The 24,463-nt window shown below is 41.5% G+C and overlaps 1 protein-coding gene across 7 annotated transcripts in view; it reads left to right on the top strand.

Moving 5' to 3' along the window:
• Positions 1–23,815, top strand: part of atp8a2 (ATPase phospholipid transporting 8A2) — a 55,875-nt gene extending 32,060 nt beyond the window's left edge. For all 7 annotated transcript variants that reach the window (XM_059326559.1, XM_059326561.1, XM_059326560.1 and 4 more), the window contains 13 exons: positions 2,789–2,961; positions 9,007–9,190; positions 10,616–10,726; positions 12,597–12,671; positions 13,892–14,014; positions 14,488–14,566; positions 14,658–14,719; positions 15,205–15,261; positions 16,717–16,824; positions 18,629–18,717; positions 18,915–19,019; positions 22,035–22,126; positions 22,611–23,815. In XM_059326559.1, the coding sequence (XP_059182542.1) occupies positions 2,789–2,961; positions 9,007–9,190; positions 10,616–10,726; positions 12,597–12,671; positions 13,892–14,014; positions 14,488–14,566; positions 14,658–14,719; positions 15,205–15,261; positions 16,717–16,824; positions 18,629–18,717; positions 18,915–19,019; positions 22,035–22,126; positions 22,611–22,705 (1,353 nt within the window). In that variant the 3' untranslated portion in view covers positions 22,706–23,815. The remainder of the gene's footprint in view (positions 1–2,788; positions 2,962–9,006; positions 9,191–10,615; positions 10,727–12,596; positions 12,672–13,891; positions 14,015–14,487; positions 14,567–14,657; positions 14,720–15,204; positions 15,262–16,716; positions 16,825–18,628; positions 18,718–18,914; positions 19,020–22,034; positions 22,127–22,610) is intronic.
• Positions 23,816–24,463: the final 648 nt, after the last annotated feature.

Here is a 24,463-nt window from a genome sequence, read left to right as displayed (position 1 = left end):
GTTAACAGATCATAGTGGACCTTTTGTGAGCTGTTTCGTTTCATGTTAAGTCGCAGTTTTTTTTCTCATGATTATACAGCTGGGTCTGGACTTGTACCTTGCCTGTTAGCTTTAAGAGCTAACTAGTGTTTGCACCTTAGTTACCTTTTTAATCTTCTGTAGCTCCCTGTAGACTTAGTCTGGTTATTATCCCAGGTGATCTTAGCCGCCGCTAAAGCTTTGACTGGACCTGCTGTGACAAGTCGCTGTGTTGTATTAGCACCTCACTGCTAGACTGGTGAACTGTTTGCATTCATTTGAGGATCAACCCATGTGTGTGACTCTCTCTTCTAGTGCCTTTATAATGTGAATTACAGGTACAACTAAGCCTATATTATGCTCCTTGAAATAAATCACACTGTCTATGTGGAATTTGAAGCTGTCCCCTCACACATCCGCTCATATAATTTTGAAAGACCCTCAAAGAATCAAGCCCCATGCAGGAAGTTCTGCAAGCCTGTACGCATCAACACCCACCACCCCAAATATGTGTCATGTGCAGTGTTTTGTTTTTATACAATCATTTTTCACTTACGTGCTGTTTACTTTGTGTTACGCTGCTGAGGCTTTTTGTGTCCATTCCTCTGTGATGAGGTGAGGACATGCAGGGAAAAGGAGGTTTTGTCAGATTGTCATCTCTCACACGTGCACACACTCATAAATACATACATACATGTGTTTTACTTCCTCTGTAAAAACTTGCACATCTCACACACACACACACACACACACACACACATAGACACTTTGAGTTTCAGGACTCTGACAACCTGTAATCTCCTTTAATCCTTTCATTATGTTTTTGTTTTTCTTTCCCCTGTTTGGGGAAAAAGGTGAATGCAAACAGGAATTCCGGCGTACAAAGAAAAACACACAGCCTCAGGCTGAGAAAACAAGAGCAGGGAATTTTTGGGAAGAGGAGGGACACTTGTGTGCATGTGCGCATCGCTATTTGGCAAGAAGAAGAGAGGCCGCATTGTTCTTATGATTGTGTTACATGCATGTATATGTGAGCATGTGTGCGTGCTTGCTGTGTTGTCTCCTGCACACGCTGGCTGCTGGACCGAGGGGTCATCTCTCTCCGGGTCACTGCACTCTCCCAGGTCTGATGGCCGCCAACTACATACTGGGAGAGACAGTGTAGATTCTTTACGGCGCCAAATGTTTTAAGTGTTTAACTTTTTTGTCTAGAGTTTGGTTTTGTGTATCTGATTGCCATGTGTTTAGTTGGATTGTCCATGTTTCCATAAACGGTGCCTGTTATGGGGAATTTCTTTTTACGTCATTCCTTGTTTATTATGTGTATAAGTAGAATTTCACATAAAGTGTCCCAAGACAGACAGATAGTGAGCTGTTTGCTACAGTATTGGACAACACTGGATGAATAAAACATCTGCTTAGTGTGGGAGTGATTTTAATGGGCTTTAACCTGAATTCACCTGGTGATCTCCTTTATGTAAACAGCTTTTAGAAACATTAAGTCAGAGCGGGAACAGTTAACCTTATTATGTTTCCTTATGCTATCCTAAGTCCTGTTAACATCATGTTTCCCACTGTTCTTACATGGTTTAATGACAATTCAGAATTGAAAGAAGTAGGTTCTTTTTCTTTTTAATTTATTTTTGGATGATCAACAGAACTTCTAAAATGTGCAGATGGACCACACAGGGCAAGGATGATACACATTGAACTGTTTTAATGCTGTATAACATTGGGATCCCATGGAAATCATAATTTTAGTCAGTGGAAATAAAGGATTCAGGTGTGTGTGTGTGTGTGTGTGGTAGCGTGCCTGCTCCTCCACATGGAATTCATTACAACTCCTTGGGATGTTTATTTTCTCTATTAATCCCTGTTCCTCTATTATCAAGAGCTCCATCAAAACTGCCCCCAAACGACTGCCCTGTAGGCAACCTGGCATTTACACAAATACACACACACACACACTTACACTTTGCTGTTAGACATGAATGATGCATTTTACACCACCACAACATTAATCCAGCTCCATCTGTTTTGTTTCTTTTTCCCTCTAGTTGTGTGTGTTTTGCATATTTTCTCTTTGTCGTTTGTTGCTGCTAAAGAAAGATCTCAGATTTGATGTCAGGGTTACAACATGCCCCTAGGACCAGCATGTTGTGATGATGTCTAGAACAACTGTGAACTTTTATATCGGGCATTCTTAATTGTTTAGTGTACACAGAAGCAAATTCTTTCCCCAGATGAAAGCAGCTTTTTCAACCGAGAGCATGTGTCTTCTATTTACAGCGGTTTTGACCTTTCAACAAATTGTCTGTGTGTTTTGATGTGTGTGATTTGTATGCCGAGCGCTTTATGAGGTCACAATATCTCCACAAAAGCCTTAAAATGCACTAATTTGAAAGGGCCGCTACTGGATTGCATTAGTAAAAGAGTAATTTTCAGGGTGAGATTTAAAATTATGATTGGTTAGGGTGCAGATTAGGATTTATGATTGTTTGCAATTAGTGGTGAGGTTCAGGGTTGGAGGTTAGAGTTTCACTGTAACCCAGCAGCAGTTAATGATACATCCCTATGAACGCTGACGTGTTTGTGTGTATGTTACTGACTTGAGACAGCTGTAGAAGAGATGCTGGAGATACAGTCTTGTCAGTACGAGTATGTGGATGATGTGTGAAACTGTCAAACTGATCTATGAAGCTTAGTTTGGGGTTAAAAGGGGGAATATCTGCTCAGGCTTTCTTTAATGATGTGTCTTGTCTCTTTGCAGGCTACTCGTGCCACTCTGACTGCTCACTGTTCGTCCCTTGGTGACTCTCTGAGGAAGGAAAATGAGCTGGCGCTGATCATTGATGGTCAGACGCTGAAATATGCACTGTCCTTCGAGCTCCGCCAGGCCTTTCTTGACTTGGCGTTGTCCTGCAAGGCTGTCATCTGCTGCCGGTAGGAAAGACTCATCAATCACACACATAGATAAGCAAACTTTGGCTTATTAAGGAGCATTGGGACAGGTCTGGAAAGCCTGGAAAAGGACGAACATAAATTCACTGCTTTACCTTGTTCTTGGTGCTTAAATCTTCTGTGAAAATGGTTGCAAGATATGAATCAAATTCTTGTTGTCTATGATGACATTTCATCCCCTTGAAACACACAGCAGCATGAAAAAATCGACCATAAATATAATGAGCATGAAAAGCAGAAGCGCTCAAAAACACACAGAGACAAACTTGTGTATACAAAGTCTTGTGACCAAACAACTGAGACTTAATGTGTGCAAGAAGTCTAGACAAAGTCTGGAATTTTAATCTGTCAAAAGGTCAACCACCCTTCATTAGAACAACTTTTAGAGATGCACAGGATCACTGTGCTTCTGTGGGGAAAACATTTAAATTTATGCTCTTCCAAAAGAATTTTTTAATGCAGCACTTCAACTTGCAAGGTCTTTGTTAGGCAAACCCTTGTTTACTTCTGCTCTACTGCCTGTATTGTACCCAACTTGGATATTCAACTTTACTGCTTAAAGTACATATGCCTTAAAAAGATGAAGACACTGTTAACTCTTCACCTGTATTTATTTTATTTTAATTTGGACATTACGACATTTTGCCAACAAATATTCTTCCTCAGGTGAAGGTGAGGTTGTGATCCATGATGACATTTTAGATATCATCTTTGAAATGAATCCTAAAAACTGCCAAAAACGTAAATTAGGTGCATGAGAAGGTGGGTGTGAGTGGTTGTCAATGTGGTTTAAATCAATCAGCAACTGGAGGCAACTATAAAGGAAACCTGCACACAAATGCTGCGGGAAAAAGATCCATTGGATCTCGCCCTATACAGATGAATTCTCACTCTGTTGTGTGAATTATAAAGAGAGCATGTCAGCATGCGAGCGTGCGTGCGTGCGTGCGTGCGTGCGTGTTTGTGTGCAGCCCTGTATACCTGTCTGCGTGCGTGTCTGTAAAGGTTGTCGGTTGCCCACGGTCAGCAAATGAACAAGAATGATAAAAGCCTGTCCCACTGCACAGCGGGTGTAATGTAATACACTACACTGCATGGAAATGTCAAAGCCATGACTCACTCACTGGTGGCACCCCTGGAATGGGCACCAACACACACACACACACACACACACACACACACACACACATTGCCATTATACATTGCCATTCATACAAAGTGCACTCTGTTCATAGAATGTTTACTGCATGTTCCCTTTTTTGGTCATGTTCCACTCAGCACCAGCTGTGATGTTTAACAAAAGACTTTCCACTCGTCTTTTGTGCACAAATGTGTGTGTGCATGCGTGTGTGCGCGCATGTGTGTTTGCAGCCAGGAGGGAAGTAATTGACTCTCCCTTGCATATCCAGCCCATATCCGGACTCAAGTCTCACAGGCCTCGCAAACAGCCTCCAGCTTCCTTTCTTCTATCCTTCACTCCATCCCTCGCTCTCTGGGTGTGTGTGCACATCTCTCCCTCCCCACTCCCTCCTCCCCGACATATCTCTCTCGCTACCTTGGGTATCAGACATCAAATCTCTGGTCTGGTTCATGGTTAGTTGCTGGTTTAAATCAAAATGTTGCAAATTTTAGAACTCGTGCAAAATAGTCAGGTATTCAAGTGCGGAGGAGATTTGTGAAGTTTTGATAAAAATTGTAACAATTACTTCCTAGGCAGCACACACATGCAGAAAAAGAAGCTTACCTTTTTTCTTTTTTTTTTTTTACTTTCGTCTAAGCCAAAAGATTAAGACTAATTACATGGTTTATTCATGATAGGTCTTCATCAGGGTACTTCTGCTCCTCTACGCGTAAGGTTTGCTCTTTCACTGATATTTCAACCGATATTTTTCAGGAGCAACAGCATTAAGCTCCCTTCAAATACAGTCATGGAAAAAACTATTAGACCACCCTTGTTGTCTTCAATTTCTTGTTCATTTTAATGCCTGGTACAACTAAAGGTACGTTCGTTTGGACACATATAATAACAAAAATAGCTCATAAGAGTTTAATTTAAGAGCTGATATTTAGCCATTTCCCCTTGTTTTCTTGATAATGATTTTGGTCATTATCAAGAAAGCCATGGAAAATGGCTAGATATCAGCTCTTAAATTAAAGTCTTATGAGCTATTTTTGTTCTTATCATTATATATGTCCAGGCAAATGTACCTTTAGTTGTACCAGGCATTAAAATGAACAAGAAATTGAAGAAAACAATGGTCCTATAATTTTTTGCATGACTGTAAGTCTTCATGCACCAGAGGCAAGGTGCAGAAATTTGGGCAGTGAACCACGCCAAGGGTGGTGCTTCCACCTAATTGGGTGCCACCGCTCTCCCCATAGGAAAACAATGGCAGAGCCAGGGCAAAGCAGTTACCACTGCCGCTAATTGCGTGTGGATAGCTTTACTTTATTGGGCGCATCCCCAGATTTAGTCATTGAACAAAAAAGTTTCTTTTCTTTTTGGATTTGCCAGTTCTAGATTGTTTTTTATTTTGAGCATTTACTGATTTTACAGCTGCTTGTATTTAGACAAGATTAAACATTGCAGAAATGTGGCTTCAAAAACTGTTTTGTAGGGAAGAAAATGTTTATAATGATCAAAGTAAGAAAGTCAGAAGAAAGTATTGACTCTGGGCGAGATTTGCACTGCATGTCAGTGGTTCCTTTAGTGGGTATTTAATACATTTCTGCCAAGAGTTCACTTGCTCAGACTCTTTCATTTAAATAATTATAATGCCCAGATGAGATAAAACTATCCAAAGCTCAAGAGAAGAAGATCAGAGAAAAGCTGCATCTCACACTGCCTTGGGAGGTCCCGACCCGCATGTTGGGAACCACTGCTGTAGGTGATTCCTGTTGTGAGTGTATGTTTACATCCAGGGCACAATACTGTTAATAAGGTGCCTGTACATAATGAGCTGGAGCCTTAACATTTAAGTACAGAGGTGCCTGTGAGATAATATCTCACCTACTGTACGTGTGTGATGTTTCACAGTTGGGGAATGTGTGCTTGTGCGTGCGTGTGTGTCTCAGGGGCGGCAGAGTCGGGTGCACTCGTACGCATGGCTTCCTGACTTCACTGTGCGTTTGTTTATAGGAGGACTTAGCTGCTGCTTATTTTCTGCTCAGTTCCACCGTGAAGAGCACCGGCAGCCTTTCATCTCTCCCAACGCCACTTTACACAATCCCAGACACTGTTAGCAGTGTTTAGAGGAAAGGTGGAGTGAGACAGAGAGAGAGAGAGAGGGAGAGATAAAGGGAGATTTGTGGTCAGAGGCCAAGAGACGCACAGGCAGACACACTCACACACACTTCAGACGCAGAATCGGGGAAAAACAAAGAGCAGGGGTTGATCCCATCCTTCGTCAACGGCTGCAGAGGCCAGCGCTCTGAGGTTTTCCCCTGTGGTGTGTGGTGGGACAGGAGGTGTGTTTGAGTGTGTGTGTGTTTGTGCATTTGTGTAAATTTGTGTGTTTTTTGCACACGCTTACGCATGAATTCTAAGCAGACCACCCAGCTCTGGGTTTTCAGCTTGACCGGGACATGATCCTTCTTACATATTCATAGAAGATAGAGCAGCTTTATGACCTGTGGGCTCCAGCCGGATGTGTGCGAAGGGGTCATACATCTGCTCATAATTTAATTTTGTCATATCTTTTATCAAAGCATCATGCACCATTCTTGTTTGCATGTGATGTCTCATGCAGCTGCACATTATTAGATTTTTGTAATGTCATTATCTGAGCACTGATGAACATGGTGAGGAGTTGTTGCTAGATCTAAGAGCCAGAGCTGTCCTTCACACACACACACACACACACACACACACACACACACACACACGGAAAATAACTTCTCCTCTTTCTATGAACAGTTTAAATTAATCTTTACACAATAGCTCAGTGTGAATACTCAAATTCCTGTCACCTAATACATCACAGAGGCTCAGCTAATTTTAATTTGGGAAATGTAATGTAAATATTTGATATCTGAATTTGGGTTAGTGCAGCCAAGGGCCCTACTGTATGTCCAAATGATTTCCAAATGTATTAATTTGTGCCAAGTTAATGCTGCATGCCAGATAAAACACAAATATCTTAATGTTAAGTTACTGTATAATGTTTTTGTCGCGTACTGCAGTGTCGTGGCTTATCCTCTACATTTGGAAATCCTGTGCTGTGGGAAATATAACTTATAAGCTTTGTCATATGAGGTTAATCCCAGTATCAGTTTTCACAGTACAGGTTGCAGGTAGTAAGAACAAAATGCACTTAAGCGGTGCATATTTGAATGACAGGCAGGAGAAAACTTTTATCATAAAAAGCATGTTTTGAAAGCGGAGATAAGGACAAATTCCCTGATATAGCTCAATTAAAAAAAAGTATTATCCAAAGCTGAACTTTTTAAAAATCACATAAGGAGCAGGATTGTATAGATGTCTTAATAGCTGGGCATAAAGAAGAAACTACTCTCCTCACTGCTTCACAAAATAAACAATGTGATCCGATTAAAACCTCCAGAATAGCTACAACCCTGATTGCAAAAAAGTTGGGCCGTGTCTATAATGCAAGTGAAACAGAATGTGATAATTTGCTAATCCTTCATGACATGTATTTAATTTAAAACTGAGCAAGACAATGTATTTTGTTCTTGTTTTTTATTTAGGGTTTACACAGTAACCAGCTTTTTTGGAATCGGGGTTGTAACAGACATTTAACCCTCCTCTTATGTTGCTGGTCAAATTGACCAATTTCAAAGTGTAAAAATCCCCCCAAAAATAGTCAAATTATTTTTTCATAAAAATTAAAAATGTCAAATAAAATTAAATTTAAAAAAATCAATGTCATGTAAAACTATTGTATTTTATATGTAGGTCTTTCCAATGTACAATGTTTGAAAAATAGTTTCAACATGCATTTTTAATGAAAAACTAGTGAATTATCCTCATTGAACCATGATCTGTGAGAGGTAAAGAACACTATTGTACTAAATATTGATTGAAATGGTTAGTAATGGGGTTATTAATGAAATTTTTAGTTTCATACTCTTTTGGATAATTAAACATGCCCCAGGTTAGTGCTGGAGGACAGGAGGGTTAAATGAAAATCAAGATTATTACTTTAAAAGTGGTCAAAAAGCTGGCAATTACAACATTTCTAAGACAACTGGAAAAACTCCTCTGCTGAGGAAGACCATGTGATACGACCAACAGCTTCAGTTCTCACAAATTATTTCAAAGGCAGATGGTGGAAGAAATTACGGTTGATGGGGAAAAACCACTTCCAAAACCTAAAGTAAAGCCAAACAGAACACCAGTTCAACAGAGGGCATCGGTTGCAGGAAGCTGTTTTCTCATTTGTCCGCAGGTGTAACACATGGCACCATAAAATGAAAAAAAAAAAATCCACAGTACTTCAGCGAATGCAGCATAACACCTCACTATCGTCTCTCAGCGGCCCCGAGGGGAACGTCTGTAATCGAGCCTACCTGGCTGTCCTTCATTGTCACTGAAGAGACAGAACCGGTTATAGACCGGAGGATCAGTGATACAGGTCAAGAGGGTGGAGTACCACTGGAAGCTCCCTGAACACACACACTTTGAGCCGCTTGAGATGTATGCAGACATGCATAAACACACACACACAATCACACACATCAAACATGGGCTGCCCAGAATCTTATTAGCAAAACAGTGAATCATTGTTTCCTAATTCCTGCGTGAAGAGCGGTTAACAGAGTGTGTGTGTGTGTGTCTGTGTGTGTGTGTGTCTGCCAGCCTTTCATCCATCTCTTTCTTTTTGCCTTTCAACTGTTAAAGGCTTTCTTCTCATTTCCTAATTGTTTGCATCTTTTTTCCCTTCTTTTTTTTTAATGTATTTCTGTCTTTATCACTGTATTCCTTTATCTTCACAACTCCAGTGCAGCTGTATACACTTAAAATATCAGTCAACCATCCCTATCTTGCTCTTCTTATTGCTCCTACAGAGTATCTCCGCTGCAGAAGTCCGAGATCGTGGACATGGTTAAGAAACACGTGAAGGCCATCACGCTGGCGATAGGCGACGGTGCGAACGACGTGGGCATGATCCAGACGGCCCACGTCGGGGTGGGGATCAGTGGCAACGAGGGCATGCAGGCCACCAACTCTTCTGACTACTCCATAGCACAGGTGGGATGCAGACATCACACGGAGACATGCTATGTCATTTATTCGTGCTTGGTCAGGGTCATAGAGATATGTTACAGGCTTTATATGAACGTAGATAATGGATTCATGCTTGGTTGTCCACCCTACTCAAGTGTCTACAGGCAGGACAATGAATCCTTACCTGCTCAGCCTTCAGCTGGAGCTGATCTTTGACCTCCCTGGAGGGGGGATTTACTTATAAGTATCATGTTATCATTAGAAGCGGACAGCTCTTCACAAGTATATATATCCTTATAATAAAAGAAGTTTACAGGAAAATCCAAACATGTGTATGCCACTAGCAGTGTCTCTGGTTCCTTTTTTGTTATTTAATATCAAAGTAAATATTTTTTTATGATTCAACTTTTATTGAGTTTTTACAATTTTTTACAAGACCACACTAACAACCAATTAAGAAAAGGAGAAAAAAGGGGCAAGAGTAAGGTATTAAGGTACACAATCTTATGATAATAAAACATAAATAAATAAAGCAATAAAATAAAAATAAGTAGATAAGAAGTCCAAGACAGGTACAATTAATCCATGCTCAATATGTTAATTCACTGTCTACAAATAGTCTTCAAGTAAACATTTCCCTGTAATGAACCCAGTCTGCCTCCACCTTCATTTCCATGCCAGCCCGCCAAGAACATCCCATAATGATCAGTGTATGCAGATACATTTTAGCTACCCTGTAAAGAATATAGTCTTAAAAACATTCCCCATTTCTCATTATATTCATCAATATATCAAAGTTAATATTTAAGTATAAAGCAATACTTATTTTCCCAAAGTTTCTCCATTGTTTCAATTAGTTAAATGATTCAACCATGACAGCTCATAAACTCCTGTCGGTGCTGAAAAGATTAGTCGAATTGATGCTTTTCTTTTCATAAATGATTATTAAATATCTCTTGTTTATTTTTGTCACTCATACAAAATTAGCTACTTGGAAATGTCACAGTGGGTTCTGGAAAACTGCATTTTATAGCCTAGACAAATAATTTATGGATTGTAAAAACTAATTGACACATTATTTGTTGGCAACAATATTTATTTGCAATCCTAGTTCCATTAATAATCTGTTTGGCCCATAATGACAACTCAATTAAAATGTGAACAAGATAAAATTAACCAAGAGTTCTCCTAATTACTGAGGAGTCTTGTCTTCTCTGTCTCTGTCTCACACAAATGCATTCTGTCACTTTCACTGATTGGGTTGTTTATCTATTTGCCTTAGGGGCATCTTGCACAACTAATCTTTATCAGTTGGCCTCAACTTTCTGGCCTCCCAGACACATTCTTTATATTCTCTCTGTTCCCTTCCTATCTCACATTTTAAGTCTGTATTTTTCTCCTAATTATAGTAATAAGTCTCTCCCTCTCCTCTTTTCCCCTGATTGGTAGTTCTCCTACCTAGAGAAGCTGCTATTGGTCCACGGAGCGTGGAGTTACAACCGTGTCACCAAGTGCATCCTCTACTGTTTCTATAAGAATGTGGTCCTGTACATTATAGAGGTAGGAGCTTCACAGCCACACCCTCTCTTTTTTACACACACACACACACACACACACACACACACACACACACAGAGAGAGTAACATTAACAGAGACGTTCTGCAGCTGTTTGTCGACATGTCTGACAGTGATGGACGAGGTGCCCTTCTGGTGTCTGCTTTCTGTCTCTCTTGCACACACACACACACACACACACACACATATACTCACACATGCCCAGAAAGAAACGTGTGTTTAGATCAGCAGTGACGAGACCTTGGCTCCAAGGGTCGACAGCTTTGTGTGTGTGTGTGTGTGTGTGTGTTATGTGTGTTGTGTGTGTTGTGTGTGTTAGTGTGTGCGTGTGTGTGTGTGTGTGTGTCCTGCCTGTTATGAGGGGTATTTGTCAGCTGTGGCCCCCCCCCGCCCCCGCTCCTCAGCCCTCTGTCTCACATTAAGGATGCCAGCAGGTGCAGCTCCTCATGGGAGACTACTGTCCCGCTCATACTATGACTTTTTGTCTGTGTGTGTGTTTTCATGATTATCTCACATGATTGGCTCCCTGCAGGCTACTCTGGGCCAAAGGTTAGAGACTGTCTCTGTCCACTTAGTGGAGACAGAATAAGGGGGATGGGTGTGAGTGTGTGTTTTTGTGTATCTGACCTCACCCCAAGGCTGTATGCTCCACTGTATGCCCCAGGAATGCCACAACTCCCACCAGCGGCCCCAAACATTTTCTCTATCTGCGCTAAGATCGGCCTACGTCTGCTCTGTGAGCGTGTGTGTGTGTGTATGTGTATGAAGGTGTTAATGAAGGTTTCCCCTGGGCCAGAGTCATATTTAGACACTGTGTTTTTAGCAAATTAACTTCTATAAAATCAGAAAGTGGTTTCAGAGCCAGCCACAACCTGCGTGAGGAATGCATTTAAAACTTCTTGCCAGAAGTCTTAATGGAGCTACAGGAAGTGCAACTGCTATACTAGCATATTTTATATCTAAACGTCAATTCAACATAATACTATGCTGTAATAATAACTTTATTTATATAGCGCCTTTTAAAAACAACAGCTTACAAAGTGCTTTGACAGACAGCAGTTAATCACAAGAAGAATGATGCCATAAGGCTTAAAACAATTATTGCATTAAAAGAAAAAACAATAAAAGACAGTGTAGGAACAGTCACAAGACATTCTCAGATACCGAGGAAAAGTATTCTGATAAAATAATAAGAACAGAATTAGAAGGTAAAATAGTAAAGAAGTAAAAAAAAGAGAAGTAAGATAGAAAGCATTACATTAAAGCAAGTCTATAGAACTATAAACAATGTAACATTGGCAGATGAATCATTATGCTTTGAAATAATAACTGTAAACAAATGGGACCCCAAATACCCATTTTTATGAGTTTCCCCTTGTTTAACCAGGTACAAGCATTCAAACTTTGTTACATCAATTAATACAAACAGCATAAACAGCTTTAGACAACTGTCACACACTGTATGGACATTCACTCATGAGTTTCGTTATGAGTACAATTTTTCAGATCCTTAACTTGAATCACCTGTTGTGTCTAAGTTTGTACAAAAATAATGTTTGCTCTCTTCCGATTTTGTGCCATATAGTGATTTTAAAAAGTTCTGGCCTATAATAAAGTCTTATAAATCGTGATAGACTTTCATTCATATACTTGGGTCTTACTTGATGAAGGTCTAACTAAAATGAAGGGGAGACAGAATGCCAGATTTCTGGTTATTTTTTTGATCATGTGTATAATTCTGCAAACATTTGGCCATCTTCCCCTGCTGTTTCCACTATCAGTACCTCCCTAAGGCAGATTTACCCTCCACTATTGTTCCTCTCATCCCCTCTCATCCCTCTCTTTGTGTCCCAGCTCTGGTTCGCCTTTGTGAACGGGTTCTCTGGCCAGATCCTTTTTGAGCGCTGGTGTATAGGCCTCTACAACGTGGTGAGTACCCGCCCTCACTCCCTCTCAAACTGCCTCATTCTTCTTCATGTCTCCACTCTCTCCCACAGTCTCACCCCCTCCCTCTTTTACTGTGTTCATGTTAAGTGCCGTCTCTCGCTCTCAGCCTATCACTCAATCAATCTCACTCTACTTTGTCTTCTTATCACTGCTCTGTTCTGAATGCCTAAAACATTTGTATGTATGTGTGTTAGAGTTTTTTTTCTTTGTGTGTATCATGTCTGACTGCGGATGCCTTCAGGCTCACCACTTTGTAAAATTTATGGAATTCCTTCTAATACCGCTGCTGATATGAGCGCTGATTGTTCGGGCTACGTGATTAATCAAATTTTATTTGTCAGTTACACTTTTGGCCTCCAACTATTATGAAAACAAGATAATTGAGATAAAAATAGATTCTTAAGCTGCTTTCTGTTTCACAATGATTCTCTTGTTTAGTTTTATAAATCCAGCATGACTTTTCCTTTACAGCTATGTCTTTTCCCACATTTTCACTGTGTTACTGGCTGGAATATGTTGACTATAGTTCATGTTGAATATACTGTATGTTTGTTGTTTTCAGTAGGTTGTAGCAATGCACTAGAATGTATTTGATCTACTTTATTCTGGTCAATTTTATTTATTTTTTCAATATAAATTGAATATTTATGTGCAGTAGTTCAGTAGATTGTGGAAGTGCACTTACATTACAACATAGTTGATCTTATTTACTTTTTATATGTTAAATATGATTTATTTATTACTAGAAAGCAAATAAATTCAACCTACTTTTAACTTTATTAAAGGCACAATGTCTCGGTGTATTAATAAACACGGTGTATTAATGTCTAAAGTATCCAATGTGAAATTGCATCAATTCAAAGAACTCTATTTATTTATGTATCTATTTTAATAATTGCATATTTATTTTTGAAACCACTTAAAAAAGACAAAACAGATTTTAAGGATGTCACCAAAACAAAATAAATTTTAAATCTGAAACAAACTATTATTGCATTATGACCTTTACTTTTTTCAAGAGTTCAAGAAAAAGAAGCATTCTTTTTTTGTCACTTGAATTATATTTAAAGTTCAGAAAATCCATAGGTAAAAAGACACTTTCAACAAAGTTCAATGCGTCAGAGTGTATGTGTATATGTACATACGCTGCTCTCTCATTATGTGTTTTAATGGCTGTGTGTCGATCTTCTGGTGCGCTGCAGATATTTACTGCACTGCCTCCGTTCACTCTGGGGATATTTGACCGGCCGTGCAGCCAACAGAACATGCTCCGCTTCCCACAGCTCTACCGAATCACCCAGAATGCCGAGGGCTTCAACACCAAGGTACGTGCGCATACACACACGCACACACACACGCACACACACACGGTGCTGCATCTTAAGTCAAAGCTAAGCGCTCTCTATTCGACTTGTCATGCCTTACGGCTTGTCTGTGGGATTGACGAGTGATGCCTGCTGTTTGTTTGGGACGCCGGCGAGTAAACAAGAGTGGCAAGGAGACTGGGACGTCTCCATGGCAACCTCTAATGAGATTCATAGGGCTAGAATAAGGAAGTCTTTCATTTAAGAGGGTACACCAGCAACCCAACCTACTGTATGTGTGGGAGTGTGTGTTAATGTGTGCATGTGTACAGTACAGGAGGGCACTTTTGATGGCAAGAACACAGTGGAAGTTGTGTGTTACTGTGAGGAATTACTGTTTTTGTATGTTTTTATGCGTGGGGGGGGGGCATATATGTGCTTTGGCATTACTCTTCACTGACTTGTTTCCCCTCTCTCTTTTCTGTCTCTCTCAGGTGTTTTGGGGTCACTGTATTAATGCACTGATTCATTCAATAATTCTCTTTTGGTTTCCGCTCAAAATGTTAGAGCACGGTAAGTGACATGCCTGAGTAACTCATCTACATTCCCATATTTTATGTCTGGTTGCTCTTTGTCATGAGACATCTGTTTGTGTTCCCCACAGACTCTCCGTTCAACGACGGCAAGGGAAATGACTACCTGTTTGTTGGAAATATGGTCTACACAGTAAGCATCGTATTTGTATTTTCTGTGTGTCCGTGTGCCTTTTCTTGTTTATATTCTGTTTTTATTTCTGTGTCTTTTGGCATGCAGATTTGTGCATTAGTATTTGTGTACACACCGGCACTGCACTGCTCCCTCAGAGCCGTTACGAGTCTCCAGTCAATCTGGTCTCGTCTAGCCAGTCTGTCTGCTCCACACACTCATCCATCTCTTCTCTCTGTTCACTTCTCCATCTCACACTCTCCCTATCATTTTACTCCCTACAGGGAATAATGTGAATGTCGGTCGTGTTTATTTGTTGTGTTATGTGTGTGTGGAGACTACTGTGGGGGTCCAGAGTATTTTAACAGACATTGCTGAATTTACTATACAACATTAATGTTTATTATCTCCACAGTCGCCAGCAAGCTAATCCTGGTTCTCTGTTTTTTTATTTGCCCTCCCTTTCCCCTGTGTGTGTGTGTGTGTGTGTGTGTGTGTGTGTGTAGTATGTGGTAGTTACAGTATGTCTGAAAGCTGGAATGGAGACAACCGCTTGGACCAGGGTAAGAACATTAACACACTTTAATGCGCTGCAACACATGTGCTGCATTTTACTCAAGCGTTGATAAAAAGGAGGGCAGGCCCCACTCTGTGAGGACTTCATATAACCTGGTATAAATGCTTCATATTCAGAGAAAGTCATGGGAAAAGATGTGGTGTACCTTGATCTTGTGGCAGAGGTTTGAGGTTTCTTAAACAGCAGTTGCTCACACCACCCAGCCAGCTCACTCGTCACTGCACTTTCTTCCCTTTGCTCCTCTGTCCGAAAAGAAAAATGGACACATTTTAAATAAATTAATCCTTGACAACAATTTAAGCCAATCAAAGGCATTTACTGTAAGAACTGAATACCCTCAAACAGAACTTGCAAGGACTGAATGGACGACATTACTGCACAGGAAAGGAGAAAAACAGACCAGAAAAGAGCGAGATTACCATCTGTTAGATGAAGAGTAAACACAGAAACATAGGAGCGAAACAGATCTAATTCAACATAGTTAACTTAGAGCCCAGATGTCCCCATTCCTTTCTAGGAATGTTCTCTTCAAGTCATGGGAAATATTTTTACATGGATCTATACGGTTATTTCAAACTGTATAGATATTCAATGTATGCCCTACTTCCTATGGACTAGTTTCCTCATTAGGGATGTGGGCTCCACGGTGACATGGTAGCTTATATATAAACATTGCCACTATTAAGAATAAAAATAATAACTTTAAATAAAAACGCAACCTACTGGAAACCAGTAATTAACTTTAAAATGCTAAATATTTATATAGCACTCGTAAAATGTATTTACTGCATGTCACACTAATGTTAGCATGTATGAAAAGCCTACTGTTTGCTATCCAAATATATCAGATATGAGATATATGCCAGATGTCTTGTGATCTGTGCAAAAATAATATTTTTCTGTATAGTGTATCAGCAGCTGTGCATGAACTTTGCCCAAGTAAAATGCAGTCAACCTGTCAGCTAAAATCTGTTTCAAACAAGGAAATGTCTGAACAATAAAGAATAATTAAATCTCTTTGGTTCAAACTTTTTTGAACAAAGTCAGCAGAGATGGGTGCAGACTTTAGGACAACAGTAGCCAAGATTTGGCTCCTTTTATGCTGTTGGAGAGCGAGAGAGGGAGAGATTGGCAGGATGGACAGAAGGGCGCTGACACTTTTGTCCGTTCAGCTGTCCACAGAACAGCCTGTCAGTAATGAAGCAGGGTCCCACTGGAATTCACACAGTGTCCCCTTTCAGCAGATCACAGAGAGCTGGACGGTGATATGGGAATGAATGAGGGAAGGGTTGTGTATATTCGGATGAGCTGTATGTAAACTATTTGACCTCACGCTGTCTTTCTTCTCTGTCTCTTAATCTCCATCCTCTCCTGCACTCCCTCACATTTGCTCTTCCTTTAATTTGCCTTAATTTCTCCTTCTTCTTTCTCTCTGTTGTAGTTTTCCCACCTGGCGGTTTGGGGAAGCATGGCGCTCTGGATGGTCTTCTTCGCTGTCTACTCTGCAATCTGGCCCACCATCCCCATCGCCCCCGACATGCTGGGCCAGGCAAGTCCTTCTCCACAAACATGTGTCACTCATTTCAGTAACGGGGGGTGAAGGAGGTTAAAATAGCCTTTTCCTCTACATCTCTTTTCTGCAACTTCCATCACCTGCCCCTCCCTTGTTCCCGGTTGCCAATACATGGCGCCTATAAGACTCACCTCTTGGGTGTTCCACGTCGGCACTGCTGGAGCCCCGGGGGAGATTTATGCCTCGCCAGCCTCTCTCACCAGGCTTCCTGCACCTGCTGCGTGTCACCCGAGCCCTGTTTTTTTACTGCCCTCTGTTGAGGTGTTGACTCAAGAGGGTGGGCTGCTGCTGCTGCTGGTGATGAGGATCCAGTGGGGGTAAGAAGCGTGCACATGGGGACCCCTTGATTGAGAGACTCATTTTAGAGTTTGGGGATCAGGCGGGGGTGAGGTGAGGTGCCCCGCTGAGTGGGTAGAGTCTCAGGAGTGGAAGTGAACGGGGTCGTCTAAACTCCCCTCAGCCCATTAATTCAATTTGTGTCAGAAATCAGGAATGCGGTCAAATATCTCTGCAGCTGCTCACTCTAACTAGGGAATGGTCAGAGACACTCAGCCTGCACCCCCCGACCCTCCATCGTCCCCCCTAACTACCCTATTACCTCTCTTATTTCCCCTGCTCCCTCTATCTATATTTCCATCTGTCCATGGGGGACAGGGGATGGAAAAGAGCTGTCTTTTTCTGCTCAGAATAACTGTATGTACATATGAGAATTAATATGGGTCTGGCTATGTGTGATTTGTGTTGATTGTTAAGCAGTGGAGACCAACAGTCTGTTTCTATGGATATAACAAAGCAGAGAAAATCATTTAGCATACTTCCATCGTCAACCATGTCATATAATGTGTGTCGAGTGCTGTTAAAGTGAACTATGTGTAGGTGTTTGTCACACACAGAAAGACATAGAGTACGTCTGAGTCCAGTTGGATCATCTGTGCTTTGGTTGTGATTCCAGCTGCTGCAGAGGATATTTCCTAATGGTTGTCCGATCCATTTTTCCCCATTTCCTCTCCCTCTGGGAACCAAATTGTCTCTACATCTCTGGATCCAAACCCATACAATATGGGTAATAAAGAAATGGAAGTCAAGGAGGTTATGAAGAATAAAGTGTTTTTGACTGTTTGCTTAAAGGTTCACGCCTAGAGACAAAGGCTTGTGAAACACCACAGAGCTGTTGCAGATAACCAAAGGGGAGATATTGGGTAATAAAAGGAAAACAGAGGGATTTACTGAAACAGGCGAGGACAAGCAACAGAAGATACAGTAACTAATAATGATGAGAAGTTGTGAAAGAGTCAGATTTGAGGGGGAGCCACAGGAGAAAGAGATGTGTAGGAGTGGGAAGCATGGAGAAAGACAGACAGACAAATTGAGACAGCAGTTAGATGCATGATTAATCCCTGGAGGCAGACTGAGGATAAAGGTCAAAGGTCTATGAGGCTGTGCAGCTGGACTGCAGAGGCAGGTAGGGGGGATCTGCGGTTACTTAGTAGCATTTTTACCTTTTCACATAGAACTATTGGATTTCATCTGTGGGAGTACTGTGTTAATTCCAGTTTGTGGTGTCGATGCTGGGTGTGAGAAAGCTGTTAAATATGTTTGGCTCCCATTGTGGGTTTTCAACTCTTGCTAACTCTGCTGTGAATGGCTTTCAATGTGCTTTGTCTCACATTTCTCTTTGCCTTTTCCACATGTGTTTCTCCGTGCAAAAAAAAATGACTTAATACTTAATTTGAATTAATATACGAGCGAAATAAATGGAGCCTGTGTGTTGTCATTGCAGGCTGGCAAGGTGATGCAGTGCTGGCATTTCTGGCTGGGCCTGGTCCTGGTGCCTACTGCGTGTTTACTCAAAGACTTCGCTTGGACCGCGTAAGTAGAACACATTTAATATAAATACATGGGAAATCCATACAGAGACTATTTAAGTTAACCGAGGCGTTTACACAACCCATATTGAGTCTGTGTCAACACTTATGCGCACTTTATATTATGAATCACATGTGTCTGCAAAGTGAAACACTCAAACTTTCCCTCACGGGTCTGATGAGTTTACTTCTGCTTTGCAGCACACGTCGCACTGTGAGGAAGTCTCTGCTGGAGGAGGTGCAGGAGCTGGAGGCTCGGGCTGTAGACCCAGGGGCAGCTGTGCTGAGGGATGCCAGTGGCCGCAGGTATATACCATATACTGCAAAGCATCATGGGATTTACCTACATTCATATCCAGTTCATTTTTGTCATCAAACTGTTCTTTTGATTGATTTTTGCTGTTTTTTTTGTGCATTTTTTATGATGATTTTATTTAAGAATAATGCATTATTATTTATATTAACACTATGCACATGTGCAGATTCAGTATACAACTGGAATGCACACTTTTTTGGATACACCTGTAAAACTGAATGCAATTCAATACAATAGTGCATTCCTAAATTCTACTTTTACCTAGAAAATAATAATAATGCTCTGTTTTAATTGGCAGCGTCAGAAAGATATGCTTTCAATTTTATATTTGTTATTGAGGTTGTAGTTTGCAGCAATGTTAAACTGGACTCATTATATTCTGAGGTATTTTTTCATCTTTTCCCCAACCCATTTACAAGAGGGAGGAATAGTTTTAGAAACATATTTGAATATAATTTACACTAGTACATCTGAGAAAGCTTTTTAAAGAAGGAAAAGTGGCAGAGCTATTGCGTTGGGTTGCATTTTTTATTAGGTGTTCTTAATAAAGTGGCCAGTGTGTATGTTTCTGCACATGTGAGAATAAATGGCATTTCTAACTCATTGGTGGCACCGTTCACAGTGCCGAAGCCAAGGCTGAGGTCCCGTAGAGCCAAAGCTGTCACATGCTCACAGAGGTAGTTTCTGAGTTTGCACTGTCCCACTGTGTGAACTTTGACCTCAGACGACCTGCGTGCCCCGCTGCAGGCTGCTTTGGAGTGACTCTTGCTTGTTTTCCATTAACTGAGTTCAAGCCTCTCTCTCTTTTTTTTCTCGTATCCCTTCTTATGTCCTATTTTTTCCATTCTTCCATCTGTGGATTGCTTCATAGGTGGATCAATTTGAACTGCTGTACAGATCTGGTGTGTCTCCTGGATTTGTCCGTAGTTCTGTCTGTGATTTAGTCGTGTGGTGTAACTAGAGCAGTGTTAGAAACAACTTCATTGTTTAGTTTTTGAGGACAATTGTATAAGTTATAGATACAGCATGAGCCTTAAACTGTTTGATTGCAGTGGTGGAGTAACAAACTACATTTACTAAAGTAAAATATGTAGCATAAATGCATATCTATCAGTAATAACAATCAAATAATACAGTTGAAGTGAAATTTCACATTCTGAAAGGTTCCATACGACATAATGTGTCTTTACTTTTGATATGTGAAGTATATTTTGATTATAATACTTCTTACTTTAGGTTTAGTACATTCAATGCAGGACTATAACAGTATTTTTGCACAGTGGTATGAATACTTATAGTTTACTTAAAGATCTAAGTACTTTTTCCACCATCGTTTGCAAGTACAGATTGCTAAGAGTTGTATAACATAATGCTACTATGACTCACTGTAATAAAGAGGCAGATGTGAGTGAGTCACCAAGACGAGCTGCTTTCTCAGAGCAGTTTGATCCTTGAACAGAGCTGGAGAGGTCTGAGGTATATATCCAAGGGTGGGTAACCACACTACTGCTCACGACCCCTGCACAAGGGCCCCGTCCTGGACTGACCCTGCTTTTAAACCCAGGAAAGCAGGACTGGGTCCTTGGGCCCTCTCCATGTAGAATAAGAGAAGTAAAGTAGTGGTGCACAGAGAGGCAATGGAGCAAAAGAGCACATCTGTGTTTGTAATTCCTGGGGAGGTCCTGGGGTAGGCATAGGAAAGGGGTGGAAAGGTAGAGTACAGGAGCGTCTCGAGGGAAGAGTTCAAACGGAGCACATCTTTGCATCTTTGTGCCTTTTTGAATCAGAGGTTAGCCAAAAAGAAACATTACAGAAGGACAACTTGAGTTGCACTGATGCATGAGCCTTTCATTTATTTGCCCGTCCACCGTTTAGTCTTTTATCATTTACTCAGCACTGTCATCTGTCTAACAGACATCATTTCTTCTTTGGCCAAATACATCAGAACCCCTCAGTTTTCTCTTCGTTTTTTGGACAAACACTCAAGTGAAGGTTCCCAACAGTCGCATGCAGTATTAAGAATTTCCTAACTGTCTGATCCAAATTTCAACCTTGGGAAGCCTGGCTCTAGTCCACAACTACTCCGTTGATCACCACAAGTGTCAGGAAAACCCCTCTTGTGTGAATTTAATGATCCATTGGCAGATAAATGAAGAAAATGTATTATTCAAATAAAATTGGAAAAAGTGACTTTTTGGCATGGTAGTCACTGATACTGGTGTCCTTGCATTAACATTCAACGCCTCTGCCTAATGACTTTAATGACCGTTATGATGGTGATAAGAGTGGACAGAAGTATCGGACGAAATAAGTGTGTGTGCGCATGCATTTGTGTGCATGCCTGTATTTGTGTGCAATATCTGGAAAGGGCTTAGTTATTTTTGGTCACAGGAGGAGAGGAGCCGTGACGGCGTGTGGTCTCCAAACAGAGGATCCAGTCTTCTTCTTGGAAAGGGGGAGAAGGAGAGCAGAGAGGAGTGGGGGGCGGAGGAATAGTTTACTGTGGATGTCCTGTTACCCTGCAGCCAGTTTATGACTTTCTCTTGGGTTAAATTGCATGTCAGAAGCAGTCAGTATCCAATCCACTTCATACCAGCCTTCTGGTTTTAAATCCACTTAGATTTTGTTTTCTCATTGATCTGTGTGCTTCTATGTTGATCCGTGAAGGAGAAATGTACTTTTGGCTTACATACTTCAGAGTTTTGCTCAAGGATAGTTAAATGTTGAAGTCTTTAATCATCCTGCTGCCTTAAATCTGTGGGTAGTTAAAATGTTATATTTTGTAATGTCTCAAAAGCAGCTAAACCTGCGAATGAATGCTCATAGCTGAAAGCAAAAAAAGTGACAAAGCACGGAGAAATATAAACAAGAATTTAATAAATACATCCAAGTAGCTAGTGATGGTGTTGTGCTTTAGTTTAGGTAGTCGAGAGTCTCTCTTTAACAACCAATTATTAATCAGCTATGGGTCACTGTGGACTAACTGACATTTCTTTCCTCTGCAGTCTAAACGAACGGGCCCATCTGCTGACAAGAGTCTTTAGGAAAACGCCTTCAAGTGTGGGACGCTCAAACTCTGTGCAGCAGACTGTGTCACGTGAGTTTCCAAACACACATACTATGTTATCAATGTACTGCTTCAATGGACGCCTTTAAAGTATAATATGTAACCTTTCCGGATTACAATGTCTGTTGAGATGTGTCCTACATTACCCCAATGTTTCCAACAAGTTTGGATGGAATTTGAATAGCAATGCTATTCCATGTTTGTATCTTATGTAGCCAGAAACAATAAATCCATGCTCAGTATTTGGACAATATTTGGCCAGGAACACATCCGCTGAGTGACCAGAAAAATAGAAACCCCTTTACATAGTTAAGCAATCCAATATAACAGTCCTGTAATTAATACCACATTTGTGAACCTCTATTCAACTTTATTGTAATTTTTAAGGCGGTGGTTCGTCTGCACCCAAATACCCAAAGTACTGAACAAAACTGTAGTGCAACACATCATACAGGTGTTCCTGTTTGTCAAGTTCAGCATTTATTTTAAATGTTCCTCTTGTCTCTCTCTGCAGATGGCTATGCATTCTCTCAAGAGGAGCACGGCGTGGTGTCCCAATCCCAGGTAGTGCGCTCCTACGACACCACCCGCCAACGCCCCAGCCTCTAGCCCCACCCCTGACCAAGGCTTCGGCTCACCGTTGCAACGGTTATCAAGGTGACAGCGGAGACAGACTTATGCGACACCCTCACGCCGGGTGCTCGACCCTGCTGTGGCCTTACTGGAACTATGACCTGACCCCTCGCTGGGAAGGGGGTCACGGTCAGGCGTGGAGGCCGTCGCTGGCTCATAGAGGACTGACTTGAGAGAAGGGACCAGGCTGACTTTATGGGAAATAAAAAAAAACATTCTTCAAACTCACACAAGCTGCACAGGCATGAGCAATCATAACCACGCACAGACATGACAAGTCAAACTCAGAGACTGCTACTCATATCTGTATAGCCCACAGACTGGGTTTGCCTCATGCCACTGTGTGTTTAACCGTATGTGTGTGTGTGTGTGCGTGTGTGTGTGCATTCCCGTGCGTCTGTATCTGCCCGTGCATGTATGTCAGCACGCATTGGCGCTCCTGTGTTTGTGTGCATGTGTGTGTCGGTCCGCGTGCGCTCGCTTCCACTGTTCTCGCTCATCTTGCTCGTGAGGTGGGTGTAGCTTGTCTGTCATCATATGCTGATGCGGGAGGGGAGGGGATGTCAAAATAAACACCAATGCACTGATGAATTCCTCAAAAAGGGAGGGAGTTGAGGGAGGGAGGCAAAGACCAAGGACTGCTAGAGTCCTGAACCCCAGCTACAGGCCCCCCCTGTCCCATCGCAGCCCCAAGCCTCACTGCCAAACATGACAGAGATGCCACTGAGGCAGAACGCTCATGCCAAACTGGACCACAACCCTGCTGCAAGCCCTCCTACCCCACTGGGACGTCCCCTTGCTTATCTCACCATCATTCCTTCCCACCTATCTCTCTATCATCTACTAGCAGCTCTGCAGCCTCCACGTCTCTCCTCCTCCTCTAGCACATCTCCTTGTCTTGGGCAGTTTTTAAAAACCCTCATGTTGTTTCTGACCGCTCCTGTGATTCCTGTCGCCACCTGTCAAGCATCGTCAGCTGACACAGAAGCAGCGAGCCTGGCATTAGAGCTTCCTCCTTCAGTTTTGTTTTTCATTCATTATTGGACTGTTTCTTTTTTTATCATTATTAAAATGGACATTAATGTGTATGTGTTTTTGTTCTTTTATTTTTCTTCCTCTTTTCATTAATGCCTGTTTTTGTACTCCTATGTGGAGACATGTCTTAGAGGGAATATTTTACTTGAACTAGTGCTAATAGGCATCCAAACAGAAGGGATCTGATCGGGACATTCGCCTGGATCATGTGTTTTTCTGGCTCTGGGGTCTGTCTGAATGTAGAGTCCATTGTGTGTGCGTGCTCTATGTGGAGGACACTCTGGTTCAGGAATGCAACACTGAAAGGGTGGGAGAGGGGGGTTATCCATCCGAGTCCTAATCATTAAATCTAATCAATCCATGGCCTGACTAAATGTCTCCGTCTCTTGACTGTATGCTGTCTACTCATCTATTCAGCCTGTGGCTACAGGGTGTTGGATTTACATTGCATGCTTAAAATGGATCAAGGCTTGATCTGTACATGAGATAAACATGATTTCATACATCAAACCTGTCCCACGCTCCCTCTTAAAGCTCAGGGGAGTCGGTGCAGACAGACCATTAGACGATTAATACACCCCCCAGCCCCTGGACACTGGAGTCCAAGTGAAGCTCCCATTCCCACCCACCTTCCTGGATGTGGCCCAGCTCAAACCGACTACAGCTGCTCCAGTATGGAGAATCCATCGGGCCGGGGCC

This window comes from Centropristis striata, chromosome 23, assembly GCF_030273125.1.
Source record: "Centropristis striata isolate RG_2023a ecotype Rhode Island chromosome 23, C.striata_1.0, whole genome shotgun sequence".
Taxonomy (NCBI): Eukaryota; Metazoa; Chordata; class Actinopteri; order Perciformes; family Serranidae; genus Centropristis; species Centropristis striata.
Note: the sequence above shows the minus strand (reverse complement) of the source record. Positions and strands in the feature narration are given on the sequence as shown.